General features: G+C 37.7%; 2 protein-coding genes across 3 annotated transcripts; both read left to right on the top strand.

The window, feature by feature from the left end:
• Positions 1–785: 785 nt before the first annotated feature.
• On the top strand, positions 786–9,378 carry LOC145209251 (uncharacterized). Its single transcript, XM_080079518.1, has 11 exons — positions 786–1,173; positions 1,569–1,687; positions 2,021–2,205; positions 2,831–3,048; positions 3,369–3,807; positions 3,974–4,691; positions 5,215–5,480; positions 5,976–6,141; positions 6,886–7,079; positions 7,516–7,719; positions 8,598–9,378. Exons 1-11 carry the CDS (start codon positions 1,052–1,054, stop codon positions 8,838–8,840), a joined length of 2,874 nt encoding a protein of 957 aa, XP_079935644.1. The 5' UTR covers positions 786–1,051; the 3' UTR covers positions 8,841–9,378.
• A 215-nt stretch (positions 9,379–9,593) lies between these two features.
• Positions 9,594–13,939, top strand: LOC145207411 (glucoside xylosyltransferase 1-like). Of its 2 annotated transcripts, XM_080078679.1 has the most exons (9): positions 9,594–9,738; positions 9,877–9,979; positions 10,369–10,459; positions 10,742–10,864; positions 11,068–11,211; positions 11,723–11,935; positions 12,234–12,423; positions 12,821–12,999; positions 13,429–13,939. In XM_080078679.1, the coding sequence occupies exons 2-9, from the start codon at positions 9,888–9,890 to the stop codon at positions 13,588–13,590; spliced, it is 1,194 nt and encodes a 397-aa protein (XP_079934805.1). In that variant the 5' UTR covers positions 9,594–9,738; positions 9,877–9,887; the 3' UTR covers positions 13,591–13,939. The 2 variants fall into 2 exon arrangements, with proteins under 2 accessions (XP_079934805.1, XP_079934806.1); XM_080078680.1 differs by lacking the exon at positions 10,742–10,864.
• Positions 13,940–15,157: the final 1,218 nt, after the last annotated feature.

Raw genomic sequence — 15,157 nt, 5'->3', positions numbered from 1 at the left:
GCCTACATAAACGAATGACACTCTGTCTGTGCGAGTATCCATCTTCAATAACTGCCAAAACAGTTTTTTCATTTGGTCGCTTGAAGGATACTCCCCTGTCGAGGCTCTTAACCCCGCGGTTTATATAAATTCACCCCAAGGGTCATTTCGATATATGTTACTGAAAGTAAGCACAATTTTGTCAGGTATGAAAAAAAGCTGTTAAAAATACACAATTGGCGATCGAAGTTTGCAAAAAGCGAACAAACCAGAGAGAAAAAGTTAATAACCCACCTGTTAGGGCAACATTTTACCAAGTAACCGAGCAGTTTTCACATTGAACCACAGGTATGTGAATTGTACAGGCAAAAAATGAGGGGTTGGGTAATGTTTAAATGCCATACTAACCAAGTCAAATGGTCGCAACTAAACATTGTGCCGCAAGCATTAGTTGTGTATACTTATTAGTAATAAACAAAAAACATCCTCAAACACTTTCATTACAACGCCATGAAAAATGCCAAACATTATGTCATTCTTACAAGTTTTGATTGCCGAGTTGCACAACCAGCTTACAGATTTTCCAGCTGTGGCGCAATCGCACTTTGCGCTGTGACGTGTATAATAAAGAAACACTCGTGCGCTCTTTGCTCCCAGACAACACGACTGAAGGCCTTTTGTTGGCAAATAGGCCTGTAAACATGCCGGTTCGCATGCGAAAAATTACTTTAAAAGCCATTTTATTAGGCTAAATTACTGTACTTGAGTGACTAAAGATGTCATTTTGTATATTTGAGCTAAAAATATTACATTGCTGTGCTTATTGTGGTTTATTTTAGTCAAGTTTATGTTTAAATGAAGCGAGCATTGTGACAGACAGAGCTACAGGTGAGGTCACAATACATAACAATGAATCCTTTCTCTTCATTATCTTTCTGCTCCTTTTACGAACATAAATAAAGCTTTCAAGGACAGAAAGAATAGTTTGCGCTTAAGTGACAGGTTGGAAGGACTGTGGAAAGGGAATATAACTGTTGATTTGTCAAGACAAGGTGAGGAGTACACAAAAGTTATGGAGGGGGCTGAAGAAGCTTATCTGTACGAAAAGCCAAGCAAAATTAATCGTAAAAAGGCTAAACACGGCAAATCTGGACGATGTGGGGCAACTCTACGAAAGGACATTGAAGCTGATGTGTAAGTCACTGACCAGTACTTGCTGGTAATTTTTGTACGTAGTACAAACAAATGGTATGGTTGTTCGTGCCCCTTCTACTTTGAGTACTTAACGTTTCAATTTTGCACAACCTTTTCCGGCTTAATGATTGTTGTTTTGCAATGTGTGTTTTTTTCGGGCAAATTGAATTTAACATAATTTAAGGTAACTTTCTAAACAACGCATTGTAGTCTTGATATTGTGTTACAACGTACAATCACGTGTTTTATATCACTTTCGTTTTTGGGGGTTTGAAAAGTCAGTGGAATTGTGTTGCTAAACTGCTGTTCCACCGAGCAAATGAGACTCTTATTGAATCAAGTGAAATTGCACTTGTTTGGGCAAAAGATATTCTCAAATCTTACATTGTTTACAGATACTTGAGAAAAAGCAAACGCAATGGCGAAGCTGTTATTTTGAAACATTATTCGACAACCGACGACTGGGACAGTTCAAGGCTGAAATCTCACTGTGACAGAAACTTACCTGATGGAGGCATGTTGAAATTTAACTTGTGTACAAATTTTTGGTTTGATATAATTTTGGTTTTTCTACTTTTGACGAAATAGGCAATGTCGAGACTCGAGATCTAATGCCTACACAATGCAAGACCAGGAAATTTGCATAATAAGTTGAATATAATGTCTCATCGGTGCAGCTGGTGACAAGACTTGAGCCGTGTTAGATGAGAATCCTAGCGAATGCGGCTTTTATCTTGTCACCAGCTGCACTGATGAGACGCTATAGGCCGCAATGTGCGCTGTCTGCAGCTTACTTATTATTTATTGGCTTAATGCTTTAAGGTTCTATAAGTTTACCACTTTTTAGGCTTGACTCACGATACACAACGTGATGCTCGTAGAAATCTCGAGCGAGGGTCGCGCAGTCGTTGCATTATCGCTGACCACTGGACGCAGAGAACTTCGACAGGTGTTGCTTATTCGCTCAACAAGCGCAACAGATGGAATTTAACCAAAATGCTTAATGACGAAATCCAGGAACAAACGAATGAGGTAAAAAAATCACGGAATTAAGTGGTTTAACGCGCAATCCTGATACGCTAAGTCGGTTCCAAAAGGCGAATTGAACACTGAATTATAAGTTGACCAGAGGTTTGATTTGATGATGTTTTTTCTTTGGAGGCCCTGTGCAGTAAAACTTTGAGGTGGTATTAATACTGTGGTATCTTATGTTTTGCTAGTAGGTGGTGAGCGAGAAGAGCAACCTTAATAGCTAAATTGTTGTTAGGTTTCAGCAACATTTACATTAATTTTGTGGTATTGAGTGTGATTATACTGAACAGTATCAGACCCTCCAACAGACAGTATGGTCTATAACGATCACTGTTTATGAGAATAAATAACTGATAATGGAAAATAAATAACAAAATCAGTCAATGAATTTACCAAATAATATATATTTCGATACAATTACAAGTTTGTCTATGAAGCGGTTTTGTGATGCCTATCTTCCAGCACGAACTCAACTGGCTTAGTGGTTGATTCAGTTCTGCCTACAAAGTGCATACAAGGCATTGTCAGCCTAATTTCAAAAACGACGTACAAGCCTTTGTCATTACAAATTTATAATAGCAACAAAACTGGACTTAAATTTATTTTCCGACATTTTAACTAACAGGATCCTGAGGTGGATGTTGTAATGATCGAACGTTCAGTCGCTCGCAATTCTGGAATGATTGCATTGTCATCAAAACCCGACGTAACCAACCTCGCATCCACCACTCTGGCGCCGCGTAAAGTGGATGAGGGGAAGAGAAAAAAACAAAAGAAGAGAAAAAGTGGAAAGAAAGCTCCGTATTCCTACGCCACTGACCTACTTGGAATGTCACAAAAAAGGTTAATAAGATTTTCGCAAATGTACATTAGATATAAAATTGAAATTCTGCTGATGAAAAAAAACTTGTATGGTATATTTCGATAACCACAGGAAAAAAACGACAAAAAGTCGGTGCAAGTGTAATAATATTTGTTGCGAAACCTGGTTGTTTTCGAAAAATGAGTACAAAAGTACATGTATCATGAAGACTACGCTGTACAATGCCATTACAAAAGCGTTTCCCTAATGATTTGTGACACCTGTTTTCACTGGTTAATCACTAATTAACTAACTATGCCGATTGCGTTTAACTCAGACATTTTATTTTCTATAATTTCAGACCGGAAAACGAAGAAAATGTCGAACCCGTGGCGCCTGTGAAGCCCCAAGTGACGTACGAGATCTGCACGCCACGCGCCACTCACAAATACCCCAACTTTTATCCGGACAAATATCCAGGGCACGCCTTCAGAGATGTGCGGAGTAAGGGAAGGAAAATGAAGCACCGGGAAACCGGAAACCCGACTATCCACGAAGTCACGTGGTCTGATGAGGAGGATGTGGAAGTTTCAGAGGTTGCTAGGGGCGACCATGAGAAGCAGGAGAAGTTCAAGATCGACTCTTTGATGAGGAAACCCGCTAAAAAGCAGGTTAACAAGATGGCGAGGGCTTGTCGCAAAGCGGAGGAGCAACGAGAGAAAAAGAAGAAGAACGATGAGGATCAGAAGACCGACGATCTTGAGCAGAGCTACATTGTTGTACCGTGGCCTGTAAAATATGTGAGTTTTGTGTGATTTGCCTTTTCCAATTTAATTTTGACATTTCCAATTTATCCCGTTCTTATTCACATGTACTGGTGTTGTTGCCTGCTTTGAAAATCACAAAAACGTTCTATGGCCAAATAACATCTCTATAGTGTTTACGAAACTTTTTTTTAAATTTCAGTGTGACAACGAACATGCAGCCGACGTTAGCCACCAACAAACCCTTGCCGCCGAAACCTCCTTGCATGCTGTTCTAACAGCTGACCAAGAGCGCTCCGTGCGGATTCAAATCAAATCTGCCAGTTTCCACAAGATGGAGCAAAAGTTCAACAATCTAACAACTTCTGTTTATTCACACGGTTGGACAATTTATCGTAGTCAATGTCACCCACCAAAGTACGCAATGAAAATGAATCGACCTGTTGGCGAGCTTTGGCTCAAACGCTTCCCAGAAGTTTTCATAACTTGCGAAAAACGCGTTGAAGATGAAGAAAAATGCGAAGTGATTGTAAAGATTGCAATCGTTTCTGAAGAAGAAGAGTTCAGGGAGTTGAGGGCTAGATGGGCTACGAGCATTCAACAGGAAGTTAACGACTCAAGTGAAGAAGTATTCAACTTAAAGAGACTTTTTGAGCTTGCCGATCGCACATTTTGCGCTTTGGCGAACGAAATTGCCCCCGACCTGTTCAAAACCTCTGATTCCGAAAACTCTTGCCAAGTCAGTACGCAATTCTACAAGGAGAGAGTGAAAAGCAAAGCTATTGAACTGTCCGGTTACCAGTTTGAAGCTGTTCCGAGCAGAGGAATCACCTTTGACGAAAGGATGGAAATTTTGGCTCAACCTGACATGGAAATAGGAGATTTCTGTGGGATCTGCTTCGTAGCGCTTAATGTCGACCGTAAGTTTTTTTTTATTACGAAAATAGAGCATATCAAAATGAGCTGCAACTAACTATGACAACAGCGATGGTTGAAGCGCCTGCACTACGATGCGTTATAACTGCATAGAAGCTTGCTGGCAGTTTCTTATTTTGATCAAACCACTTTTGAAGTATATGACTCTCCTCCAAAATTCATAACTGGAATTTAGAAATATAGCTTTTGTGTAAAAATGCTGAATTGAAAAAAATGCAAGCACGTACAAAAGATTAATACTCTTCCAGCAGTTTTTATTCCAAATAATCATTATGTATCATATGGGACGTCGAAACGTCTTTTATAAATAATAACTGTTGGAAGAACAATACTCCTCTCTACAGTATGCCTGGCAGCAATATCTTATTTAGCAAATTTAGTCTATACGTTTTATTTTATTTGCAATTGTTAAAAGAAGTCTGAGAAGTTTATTAACACTAACCAATACTGTCAGTGTCTTTGTGTAAAAGCTCCATCTTATTTATATAGTAACAAAGGTTTTTGTAGGTGTTACAGGAAGTGCTCTGAAAACTTGCAAACATTGGTTTTGTTCCGATTGCTGGCTTCAACATGCTTCATACTCAAACACTAGAGGCGCACTCTACCCCTTCCGGTGCCCGGCCGCCGACTGCTCCGAGACTATCGATGACGTCACGCTGATGACGCTTCTCCCCGGTGACGTCATTGCCAAGCATCGACGTTTGCAGAACGAGAGGAACATTGCGAAGTCGCGAGATTCTTATGTGTGTCCGAACTGCAAAATAACCGTAAAGGTAAATAAATAATTGCTAAGTTGTTAGTTTGGCCAGTTTTTTTCGATTCGGGTTCGGGCAGAAATTTAAATGAAACGGGGAAAGATTAACGCCTGACTTTGTTGTAAAGTTCACGTCAATAAATATAAATTTCGTCCCTAAGTTTTTTCAAAAACTTCCGTAAAAAGACTCTTAGAACTCTCGTATATTGATATGGACAAAATTGCCCTTTTCTTCTACTTTAAAAGCGATTAAAACACCAAACCTGTTGTTTGGAAAGCCTTTGTTTTGTGCAGGTAAACATCTCACTATGTACGTTTTCACTCGTAGTACTCTCTAAAAGTTATATTAGCGAATTTTTCTTCTTTACACGGGGTTTGAACATTATTGTTTGCGAAGCTTTTGTTTTGTAGCAGCGCAGGTAAAAATGTCACTACGTAAGTGTTTATCAAAACATTTTTTCGTCATTTCAAACGGATTTTGAAGCAAAAACTTTAAACTGTGAACTTTCTAAAGGTAAGCTGCATGAGATCTGGAGGAAACAGACAAGGTTATGAGGTCACACCCATTCCAGTTCACTGTAGTTGTAATGCAAAGTGGTGTTCGGGTTGCTTCAATGCACCACACTGGCCAGCGTCGTGCAAAGCAAACGAAGCCTACCTCGAGGAAAAACACAAATACTGTAAGTTGTAATGTTTCTCATGTTTACTTATATGTATATTTGATATTCATGTTTCAGTGGTCTAAATTACGACCACATATTTAACATTATTATATACGAAACAAATCTAAAATCGAAATGCTGGTTATTTAGGTTTTCTTTAAAGCTTGACATTCCTGTTTAGACATGTTTCAAAAAAGCTTAATTAGATAACTCACTAAATGCAGAGTTGTAATCGGGCCTGAAACTGGAGCCCGAAACCCGAAACCTAATCGTTTTTGAGAAGCCCTTTTAGGCCCGACAGTTTGATTGACAGACCCATGCAGAGAAGCCTCAGGAAAGACCAAGACAACAAACACAATAGACAATAACAGACAATTGGTGTTGAACAAGATGTTTTAGGGCTGTTTGACATTAGGTCAGGTCTAGCAACTGGCTGCTTAGCTAGTTGAATCCATTCAAAATACTGACACAGAGAGTGTAGAGTCGGCTCGAACCAAGCCTATTTTAGGAAGAAATTCAAATCCGAACCCAACCCGAATTACAACTCTGCACTGTTGAATTGTTCGGAGTAAACGTACAGTTTTAGAATGAATCATTGTCAAATTTAAATATGTTTTATAGAAGAGTGCTAAAACGACAAAAAATTCTTTTTTTGCATTTTTTGGATATAGATTGTGGAATACCCAATTTCGGAGTTGTAATAAAATTATATCTGACTTGTACAGACTTGTACATATAAAAACCGAATATGTCATTTTTCAGATCTAGTTCGTTCCAAAATTTTCATTAAGACAGTGGACGGACAGAGGTGTCCATCTTGTCGGATGCCAATTCAGAAAAACGGTGGTTGTAACATTATGACGTGCACTTGTGGTTACAACTTCTGCTGGAAGTGCCTTAAATCTTCCGAAAATTGTTCGTACCGATGCAGCCCATCCGGTCCTGTTAATCTAGAGGTGGGTAACCTTGAAATTATAAGGTCAAACCTTTTACAGTCACGCAAAAATTAGTCAACTCATTTTGTACCCCCCCCCCTCCCCCAAAAAAAGCTTCCTGAAAAAAGGATCAGAGCTTCAACTTCGGCATTAGTTCGTCCCAACAGTCAACTTGTTAAGTTGTCATAATACAATTTGCGTCGCATATAGAATGTTTAAATTGTTTTTCCGTATTTCTCGATGAGCAATACTGTATACTTTAGAACTAGAATCTCCAAGCTCGTGCGTGGTGAATGAATGAAGACTCTAATGAACCATATGCATATAGATCCAAATGTATTAAAAGATCAAATCATTCATCCTTATGAATTCACGATAAATATATTTTGCCTATGTGGCATCATGGGTGTCTTATTCAAATAGAATCTGATACGCAGTATTTTGTTTTGTATTCTAGGTGTGGGATTTGGAGGAGACGAAAATGGGCTTCGCGTCTATGGCGGAGGTTGCCATAGAAACGTGCAAGACATTCGAACAAACCAAGGAACATCGCGAAAGAATTAAAGCCAGTAGACAAACGCTGCAGAAGATCCAATATCAGGACGCAAGGACAATAAGCACGGGAATAGTTATGGAACACGCGATCCTTCAGTGTGACGCAGTAAGTCTTGCGTGTTAACATGGCATATTGAAATAAATGTAAAACTAAGAGGAACATATTCATACTGGGATCAGCCCTGAAGCGTCGACGCAGATTCTTGGGAGACCAGCTGATTCGGTACAACCCCTTTAATAGGCCTGGCGTACCAAAATGTAAAACTATTAAGGAACCACGAATTATTAAAATTGTAACACTGTTTCGGTCACACAATTGGTGTGTCTTATTTTTTTTGCCTGGCACTTCGAACAAACTGGAGTTCTGCACGGTGGCTACTCCTGCCAATACGGCCTATCTCGTGCACCAGCTGCACTGATTCATGGACCTTATAGGTCTAAACCAGCGGTTCCCAAACTGGGGTCCGCGGTCCTTTAGGGGTCCGTGAGGCAATATTTGGGGGACCGCGAAGCGATTGAAGTAATGCTATAATCTTATTTGGCGTCAGTTTGTGCCACTAAATAAGTTTAAATCAAAGTAGAATTAAGAATCGACTGTCTCCATTGCTAAACAATGGCCTTTATTGAATGACAACTAAAAAAAATGCAATTGTTCGCGCACAATCGTAATGTTTTTGTCCTGTTTGTGATGTCACATGCTGTCTTTGGATGATTATTATGCGCAATTTTGCACAACTAGTTAAAATCCTGCAATAAACTTTCGTTTTTATGAAATACACATTTAGGCTTAAGGACCGCGAGCCCTTGAAATAATGGCAAGGGGACCGTTTAGAAAAAAATATGAAAAAGTTTGGGAACCACTGGTCTAAACAAAGTGTGCACTGTCTGCAGCTTACTTATAATGTATTAACTCAATACTGTTTTGGACTTCATATATCTAAAACAACAATTGTATTTAACCTTAATTGTCTTGATATTTTTTAGGTGCGTCATATTCTTCAATACATGCAAGTGCAAATTGGTTACGGTCGTCCGATGAAAGCGGTACAGATCCGTAAACTTGCGAAGATCACGAAATCTGTGCAAAGCATTCTTGTTTGCGCGGAACGACATCTCTTCAACCAGCAAAGTAAAATCGTTGATGCTGTTGGCTTTCAAACCAAGCTCAGTAAATTTCAGATGGCAATTGACACTGAACTAGGTAAAGTTTATCGTATTGTACATTAATTGGATTTTCACTATACACTGTGTTATTTTTGGATGAGTGAATTTTGCGATGCAATTGGGCTAAAACACAATGCTTGGGTTAGAAAATTAATTTTCGCCGTGTTTTTTTTCTTGTTTTATTTTTCGGGGTTGTTTTACTGCCGATATTTTATTTGTAAACCTGGAATTTTTTGTTCGTCATTAAATTCTTTTTTCAGATTTTATCTGTGTTTTGTTATATTACACATTGTGGATTCACTGTAATCATATGTATTACTAATGTACTTTGCCTTTCTTTCCACTGTTTCACGAAAGTTAAAACAAGAAAAAAATATCTTTTCCTACTAAGTTACAAGCTTTTAAAGTAAAATGTTCCAGTTTTTTGTTGTTGTCGTTTTAACGCATGCTCTGTTATGTATTTCTTGAAAAAAAACATTGAATTTTTATAACTATAATGTATACTAACAAGTAATTTTAACATCTATTATATAAACATGGTATTTTTAACAATATATTCGACCCTAATTTGACCATTTTTCTCGACATTAAATAACAGTAAATAAAAACAAAATTATATCGGTCACAAAATGACTCAACGTTTTTAGTCAGCAGGTGTCAAACAGTTGGCAGGCATATAATGTTATCATAATTGAAATGGCGAAGACCTCAGAGCGCAGATGCCTAACGTCTGTCGGCAAAGGGGCCTCATTGGCGAAATTACTGGCTATAGATCGCAAATTGCCATGGGCTATTTTCGTTGAAGACAGACAGCAAAAGTACTGGTCGGTGCGCATTCAAGCGTGACATTATGTAGCTTGTTGAGTTGTGATTTCCAGTGAGGGTTTCAATTGTAGATTTTCAATAAAAATGAAGAGTTTTAGATGAAATGCTTATATAATGAACAGTACAACATAAAAAGGTAAGTGTTGTTCTTGTTTTGGTATTAACTTTGTGAAATAAGTTGTAGTTTATAGACAGAAAATTGTTTAGCCTACAGTAGGCATAATATGTTCAACAAGCCAAAAGCAATACTTAGTATATTCCTGTTTCATTATAGACTTCATCAGAATGAAACGTTGTCGATTGACAAGATTCAACATCTTCTTTGTGTGGGTGACTTTGCTGATTGGAACCTACACTTTATGTGGAAAATGGATTCAGTAAGTTTTTAAATTTATAAAACATTTATCTTGTATACTGTGCATATAAAAAGACCATAAAGTTTGTCGAAACCTTTGCCAAATATACGAGTTAGTTTCTACTGTTTCGCAATGTTTTTGGGTGGCAAACTTTCTCGCATTGACATTATTACAACTATTCACCAATGACAACACAAAAAAACTGTTTACTGTGATGTTAAGAACATTTCAGTAAGTCATGAGGCAATGACTTACGAAAACCTTTTTTACGTGCCAATAAACCGCAGTGACACTACAGTATGACAATTGAACGTAATGATCACCAAACATTTGAAAATATATTGTATGAAATAGGCTAAATGCGTTTTCTTAATGGCGTATCATTATGAGCAAACACCTTTTGCTTGCAGAAATTTAATTGGGAATTCCAACAAGAATGTAAAAGATACGATTCATCTTGTCGCTGTGTCATGCGGCAGACCAAACTATCAAGGAGTGAGGGTAAGTTGGATAAAAAAACCTATGAAGCTTCAATGCAGCCAGACCAGCAATCACGACACGCTCATATATGAACCATATAATGCGCCACCCTCTATAAAAGACGTCATACCGAATCAAGTGGACCTTTCAAATAGCTAGTAAAATCTAGCCTAGGATTCGAACCCACGACAGGAGCCCTTCGGGGGCCGGCGCGTTGGAAAATTTTGCTTGCTTTGTATATTTTAATACATTAGTCGTAGTATGTTTTAGTCGACAAATGACATGAATACGTTTGTATTGTAGGATATACGAAAACCTCTCGACTTGACTTTAACTATGGTGAAATCCGCAGTCCTTTTTGCACAATCTCCGCTACATGTCCACATATTTACTGAAGACGACATGATGCCCTTGTTTGAAGCCGAGGTAATCAAATTTTATTTTGAAATTGAAAACCTTTATTCTCGAAGCGTAGAGGTTTTTAATCAGGGGTGAATCGCCAGGGCAGGGAATAAAATTTATTGTTATTTCAAAAAATACAAAAAGTGTTGTAAAAACCTTTAATTTTGAAGGTGTATAGATAAGAAATGGTCATAAATCACTTCCCTGTATGCAGTATTGTCTTTCAGCTTTCATCATGGTCCAAAACTAAACGAGAAAGATTCAAGTACAAGTTATACCAGGCTAATTACGATGAATATCTGCCACCTTCGTTGGTAAAAGATTGGAAGAAGTGGTACAAGCCTTGTGGGTCGTTCCGTCTGTTTCTTCCCGTAAGTGTCTATTGTTTGCTCTGAATCCAGACCTATAGGTGTTGGTCAATGCTTGTATGCATGACGTCATTGTGACGAATATCCAACGTGATAATCACTTTGCTGTAAACACCAGATACATATCAACGACACCGAAAAGTGTACATACAGTAGTTTCCCAAGTCTGTCTTTTATTGTTATTATTAAAACAATAAAACACAAACCTAAATGGAGAATAGTAGAGTTGACTAAGTACGTTTTTTCCGCCATTTGCATCAAACATATATTGCATCAAAAGAATATGAAAAAGCTTTTATAACTACAGTATCTATAGCTGATTGACAATGTTATTACCTACATGCCTCTCTTCTTTAAAAAGTGTTATATCGTATATATAATTTATTTTCGGTACAAATATTCAGAACTTAGTGCATTGCAATTGTGCTCGTCATGCGTTTTTTCACCTAGCGAAATAATCTCAACGCAACTCTTATTTTGCAGTTTTTTTATAGAAAACTTCTATTGTTTTTAGATGATACTTAAAGATGTAACTGACGCTGCAATCTACACTGACAGCGATGTCGTTTTCTTAAAACCTATCGATCAACTTTGGCAACAGTTCGCTTCATTCAACGAGCGCCAAGTAGCGTCTATTTCTCCCACTGCTGGGCACCCGCTACGTGGCTCTCGATACAACGAGAACTTTATTTCCCATTCATCCGGCCTATTTCAAGTCAACACAGGGGTGAGTACTAACATTGTAGCTAAATGTTTCATTTATCTGGTGTTTTATTAAGATTTAAAATTGTCGAAACATATATTATGCTCCGAAATAAGTGTACATAGTTTAAAATGGATCAGTTGATGTATGCTATTTAATGCAATATGTAATGCTTACATGTTTACGAAAGCCAAGTCTCTATTATTGTGTCACATTTAAACCGCAATAACATTTGACAATTCAAGTCCAGTAGCTTGTAGGGCAAAAAGTGTCCCGAAAAATCGGAAAAAGCTGCAACTTGAACTTCAATTTTCTTCTTTAGATCATGATGATGAACTTCACACGAATGTTGAACAGCAAGTGGAGAGTTTTTTACGACGAGAAGGACGAAACAGCTGAAGCAGAACGGATGACGTATGGCGTAGAGTTACTGTTGAAGTATTATGAGAAGTACAAGGACAAAGCGGAACACGACCAAAAGTTGCTGAACATTATGTACCATTACAACCCTGGTGAGGCCTTAACTATGCAATCCCCACTTTTACAGACTTGTTATAGAATTTGCGTTGGTTAGTTCAGGAAATCAATGGCATTAATTTAAGTTCAGTTGATCTAAGATTATGTTTGTTGGTGTTGAGTTGAGTTGAGTTGAGTGTATTTTTGTCGGTGCAAGAAACCGCTGAGTTGAGTTTTCGTACTTCCATTTCTTGAAATGGATAATTTCCAAAGATGCAATGACATGTTTTAACCCTTTTGTTTTAAACAGTATTGGTAATTACATATCTTGTTATGATAAAAATGTATCCAAATACATGAACTTAAGTTATTTATTGACGATTTTGCAATAAAGCATCATGTCACAAATGTAGTAACAAGAGAAATTAAAATGTAAACGCATTTTTGGCGCAGATTTGCTGAGACAACTTTCCTGCTCATGGAACTTCAAGAACAATTTCTGCAGCGACGAAAACAACGTTTGTAGCGACGCAGAGTCACTGGAGGGCGCTAGTGCAGTGCACGGAATCACATCGGCATTTTTCGGTGACGTCAATCCGACGTTTCGCGCCCTTTACGAGGCTTTTCTAAAGGTGGGTGGAAACTTTCAATAAAGTTTTGTTTTCAAAAAAGAGGCGGGAATTCGACGAGAGCTGTTTTGTGCTTGTTAACAAGCTTTTGAGAGAGTGGGGAATTCAATTTAGTTTGACAATTGATTGTAAGTTTTGTAGCAATCAAAAGTGGCTAACAGCACCATTGCACGTTAGATCATTTTTGTCTGGTTTTAAATGCGATTGGAATTGACCTAATCTAATTTAAAGTTTTTCTGAAAAAGATTTGTGTTCATCAACACCCCTAAGAGTGCTCTCCAAATGGGACAAAAATGTCGTTTGGAATAACGTAAATCGTAGATATTTTGTATCTATTTACAAATTACAATAATAAAACACTTGTTAACATTCGTCGAATAATAAGTAAAGATCGCATCAAAAAGTATTTTACCACGATGTTTTGACTTGTAGTTTGACATGCTGGAAGGAGACCCACACGAACTTTTACAGACGTTCAAGTCACAACTTTTGTCAAAAGCGCAAGGAACATACTGCGCCGAGAAGTCTGACGTCATCAGCCGTCCTTTGGCAAGGAGCGTGAAAAACCTGATGACGTCAACAATGAACAAATAGTCTTCAAAATCGTCAAGAACCTCTGTGTAATTTTTCGTAAAAAAATGCAATGATGAAAAAAACGTTTTGGCCATCTGTTCGACAAACTGTATTGCTTTTCGTTGGAAATTCATTACATTTTAACAAACCTAGGTGTCAATTTTACATTAAAATAAGAATACATTTTATTAGAACGAGCTCTTTGTTTTGTCTGTTTGTCAGACAATACGTTTTGTGTTGTTTAGTCGTTTGTTTCGTTTTAAAATCGCAAGTGATTTTCTCGGCGTTTGGCTTTAAGTGCGCAAAGATCGTTGAGGTATCTTGATTTATGTTGCTGGCACTGTGCAATACAAAAACATTACCAATTCCAGTACGCATGTACCTGTGTAGTGACATGTTACAGTAATACTTGCAGTCTAATAGGGGCGTGGCAAGCAATTTAAGGTGTAAATAATTGGGCATGAATAACCTAATTTTTGTTAAATATTTTACAAAATAACGCTTTTCTGCGCAACACATTAAGTCTTTATTGTCTGAACTAAAATGAGGAGGTATGTGTGGCATGGGAAACAATATTGATTCGATGATTGATGACAAATTGTGGCTTCCCTATGATAAGCGCTCAATGAAAGTTATGTAAATGGTTTGAATATGTTGAGTGATGGGCCAAAGTGTAAACCAGTTCCCATAGGAAAACATCGACAGTTTACAACATTAATTTTTTTGTAGATTTGCTTATTCAAATAGAATCTTTCAGCTTGTATGTAATAATTTGTATGTTTGAATATTTTGTAAAGTTTTTTTTTTGAGGTGTCATAATAAAAGTGTTTTTTGCCACCAAATTGATTACAAAACACTTACCAAACTTCAGGCAAACATAACAATCAAATCCATAAAACTAATAAACCGTGGTTTTACAGCCAGTTTTTTGGAAACATTTTAGGTAGACTAATGATATGAATACAACGCGTTTAATTATTGTTAAAAACCGGCCCGAACTCGAAAGTATAAGCCCGAAAGTATAACCGGCCCTAACCTGAATCGTTTGGGAGAAGCCCGTTTAGGCCCGAATGTTTGATTGGCAAGCCTATAATGAAGAAGACATGCACATTGGACAATAGTAGACAATGGCTTAAACAAGACGTTTTAGGGCTGTTGGGCAGTAGATTAAGTCCAGCAACTAGCCACTTAGCTTGGTAATTTACATTTAAAAAAATACGGACACAGAACGTGAAGTCAGGCCCGAGTTAAGCCCATTTGTTACAAAAACCAAAGCCCGAACCCGACCCAAAAAGGCCAGCCCGACTTACAACTCTGTAGCGAACTAGTTGATTCAGAAGAAACGCAAATCCATAATTTGGTTTTAGTTTCTTTTAGCGAAACCAATTGGGCGTTTTGGTATAAATAGGTTTGAAAGGCAATGCAAGGCGCTGGCTATAAAACATGTCGTTAGGATTGTAATACCCCATTAAGAAGCTTTATGGTTTTTACGAGACAACAATGAAATTCCACAACGATTTACGGGCAATATTGCACCTATTGTTTTGTAATAATCATTTATTAGGTATTTTGATAAAATATAGGAAAC

This window comes from Phallusia mammillata, chromosome 1 (assembly GCF_965637545.1).
Source record: "Phallusia mammillata chromosome 1, kaPhaMamm4.hap1.1, whole genome shotgun sequence".
Taxonomy (NCBI): domain Eukaryota; kingdom Metazoa; phylum Chordata; class Ascidiacea; order Phlebobranchia; family Ascidiidae; genus Phallusia; species Phallusia mammillata.
Note: the sequence above shows the minus strand (reverse complement) of the source record. Positions and strands in the feature narration are given on the sequence as shown.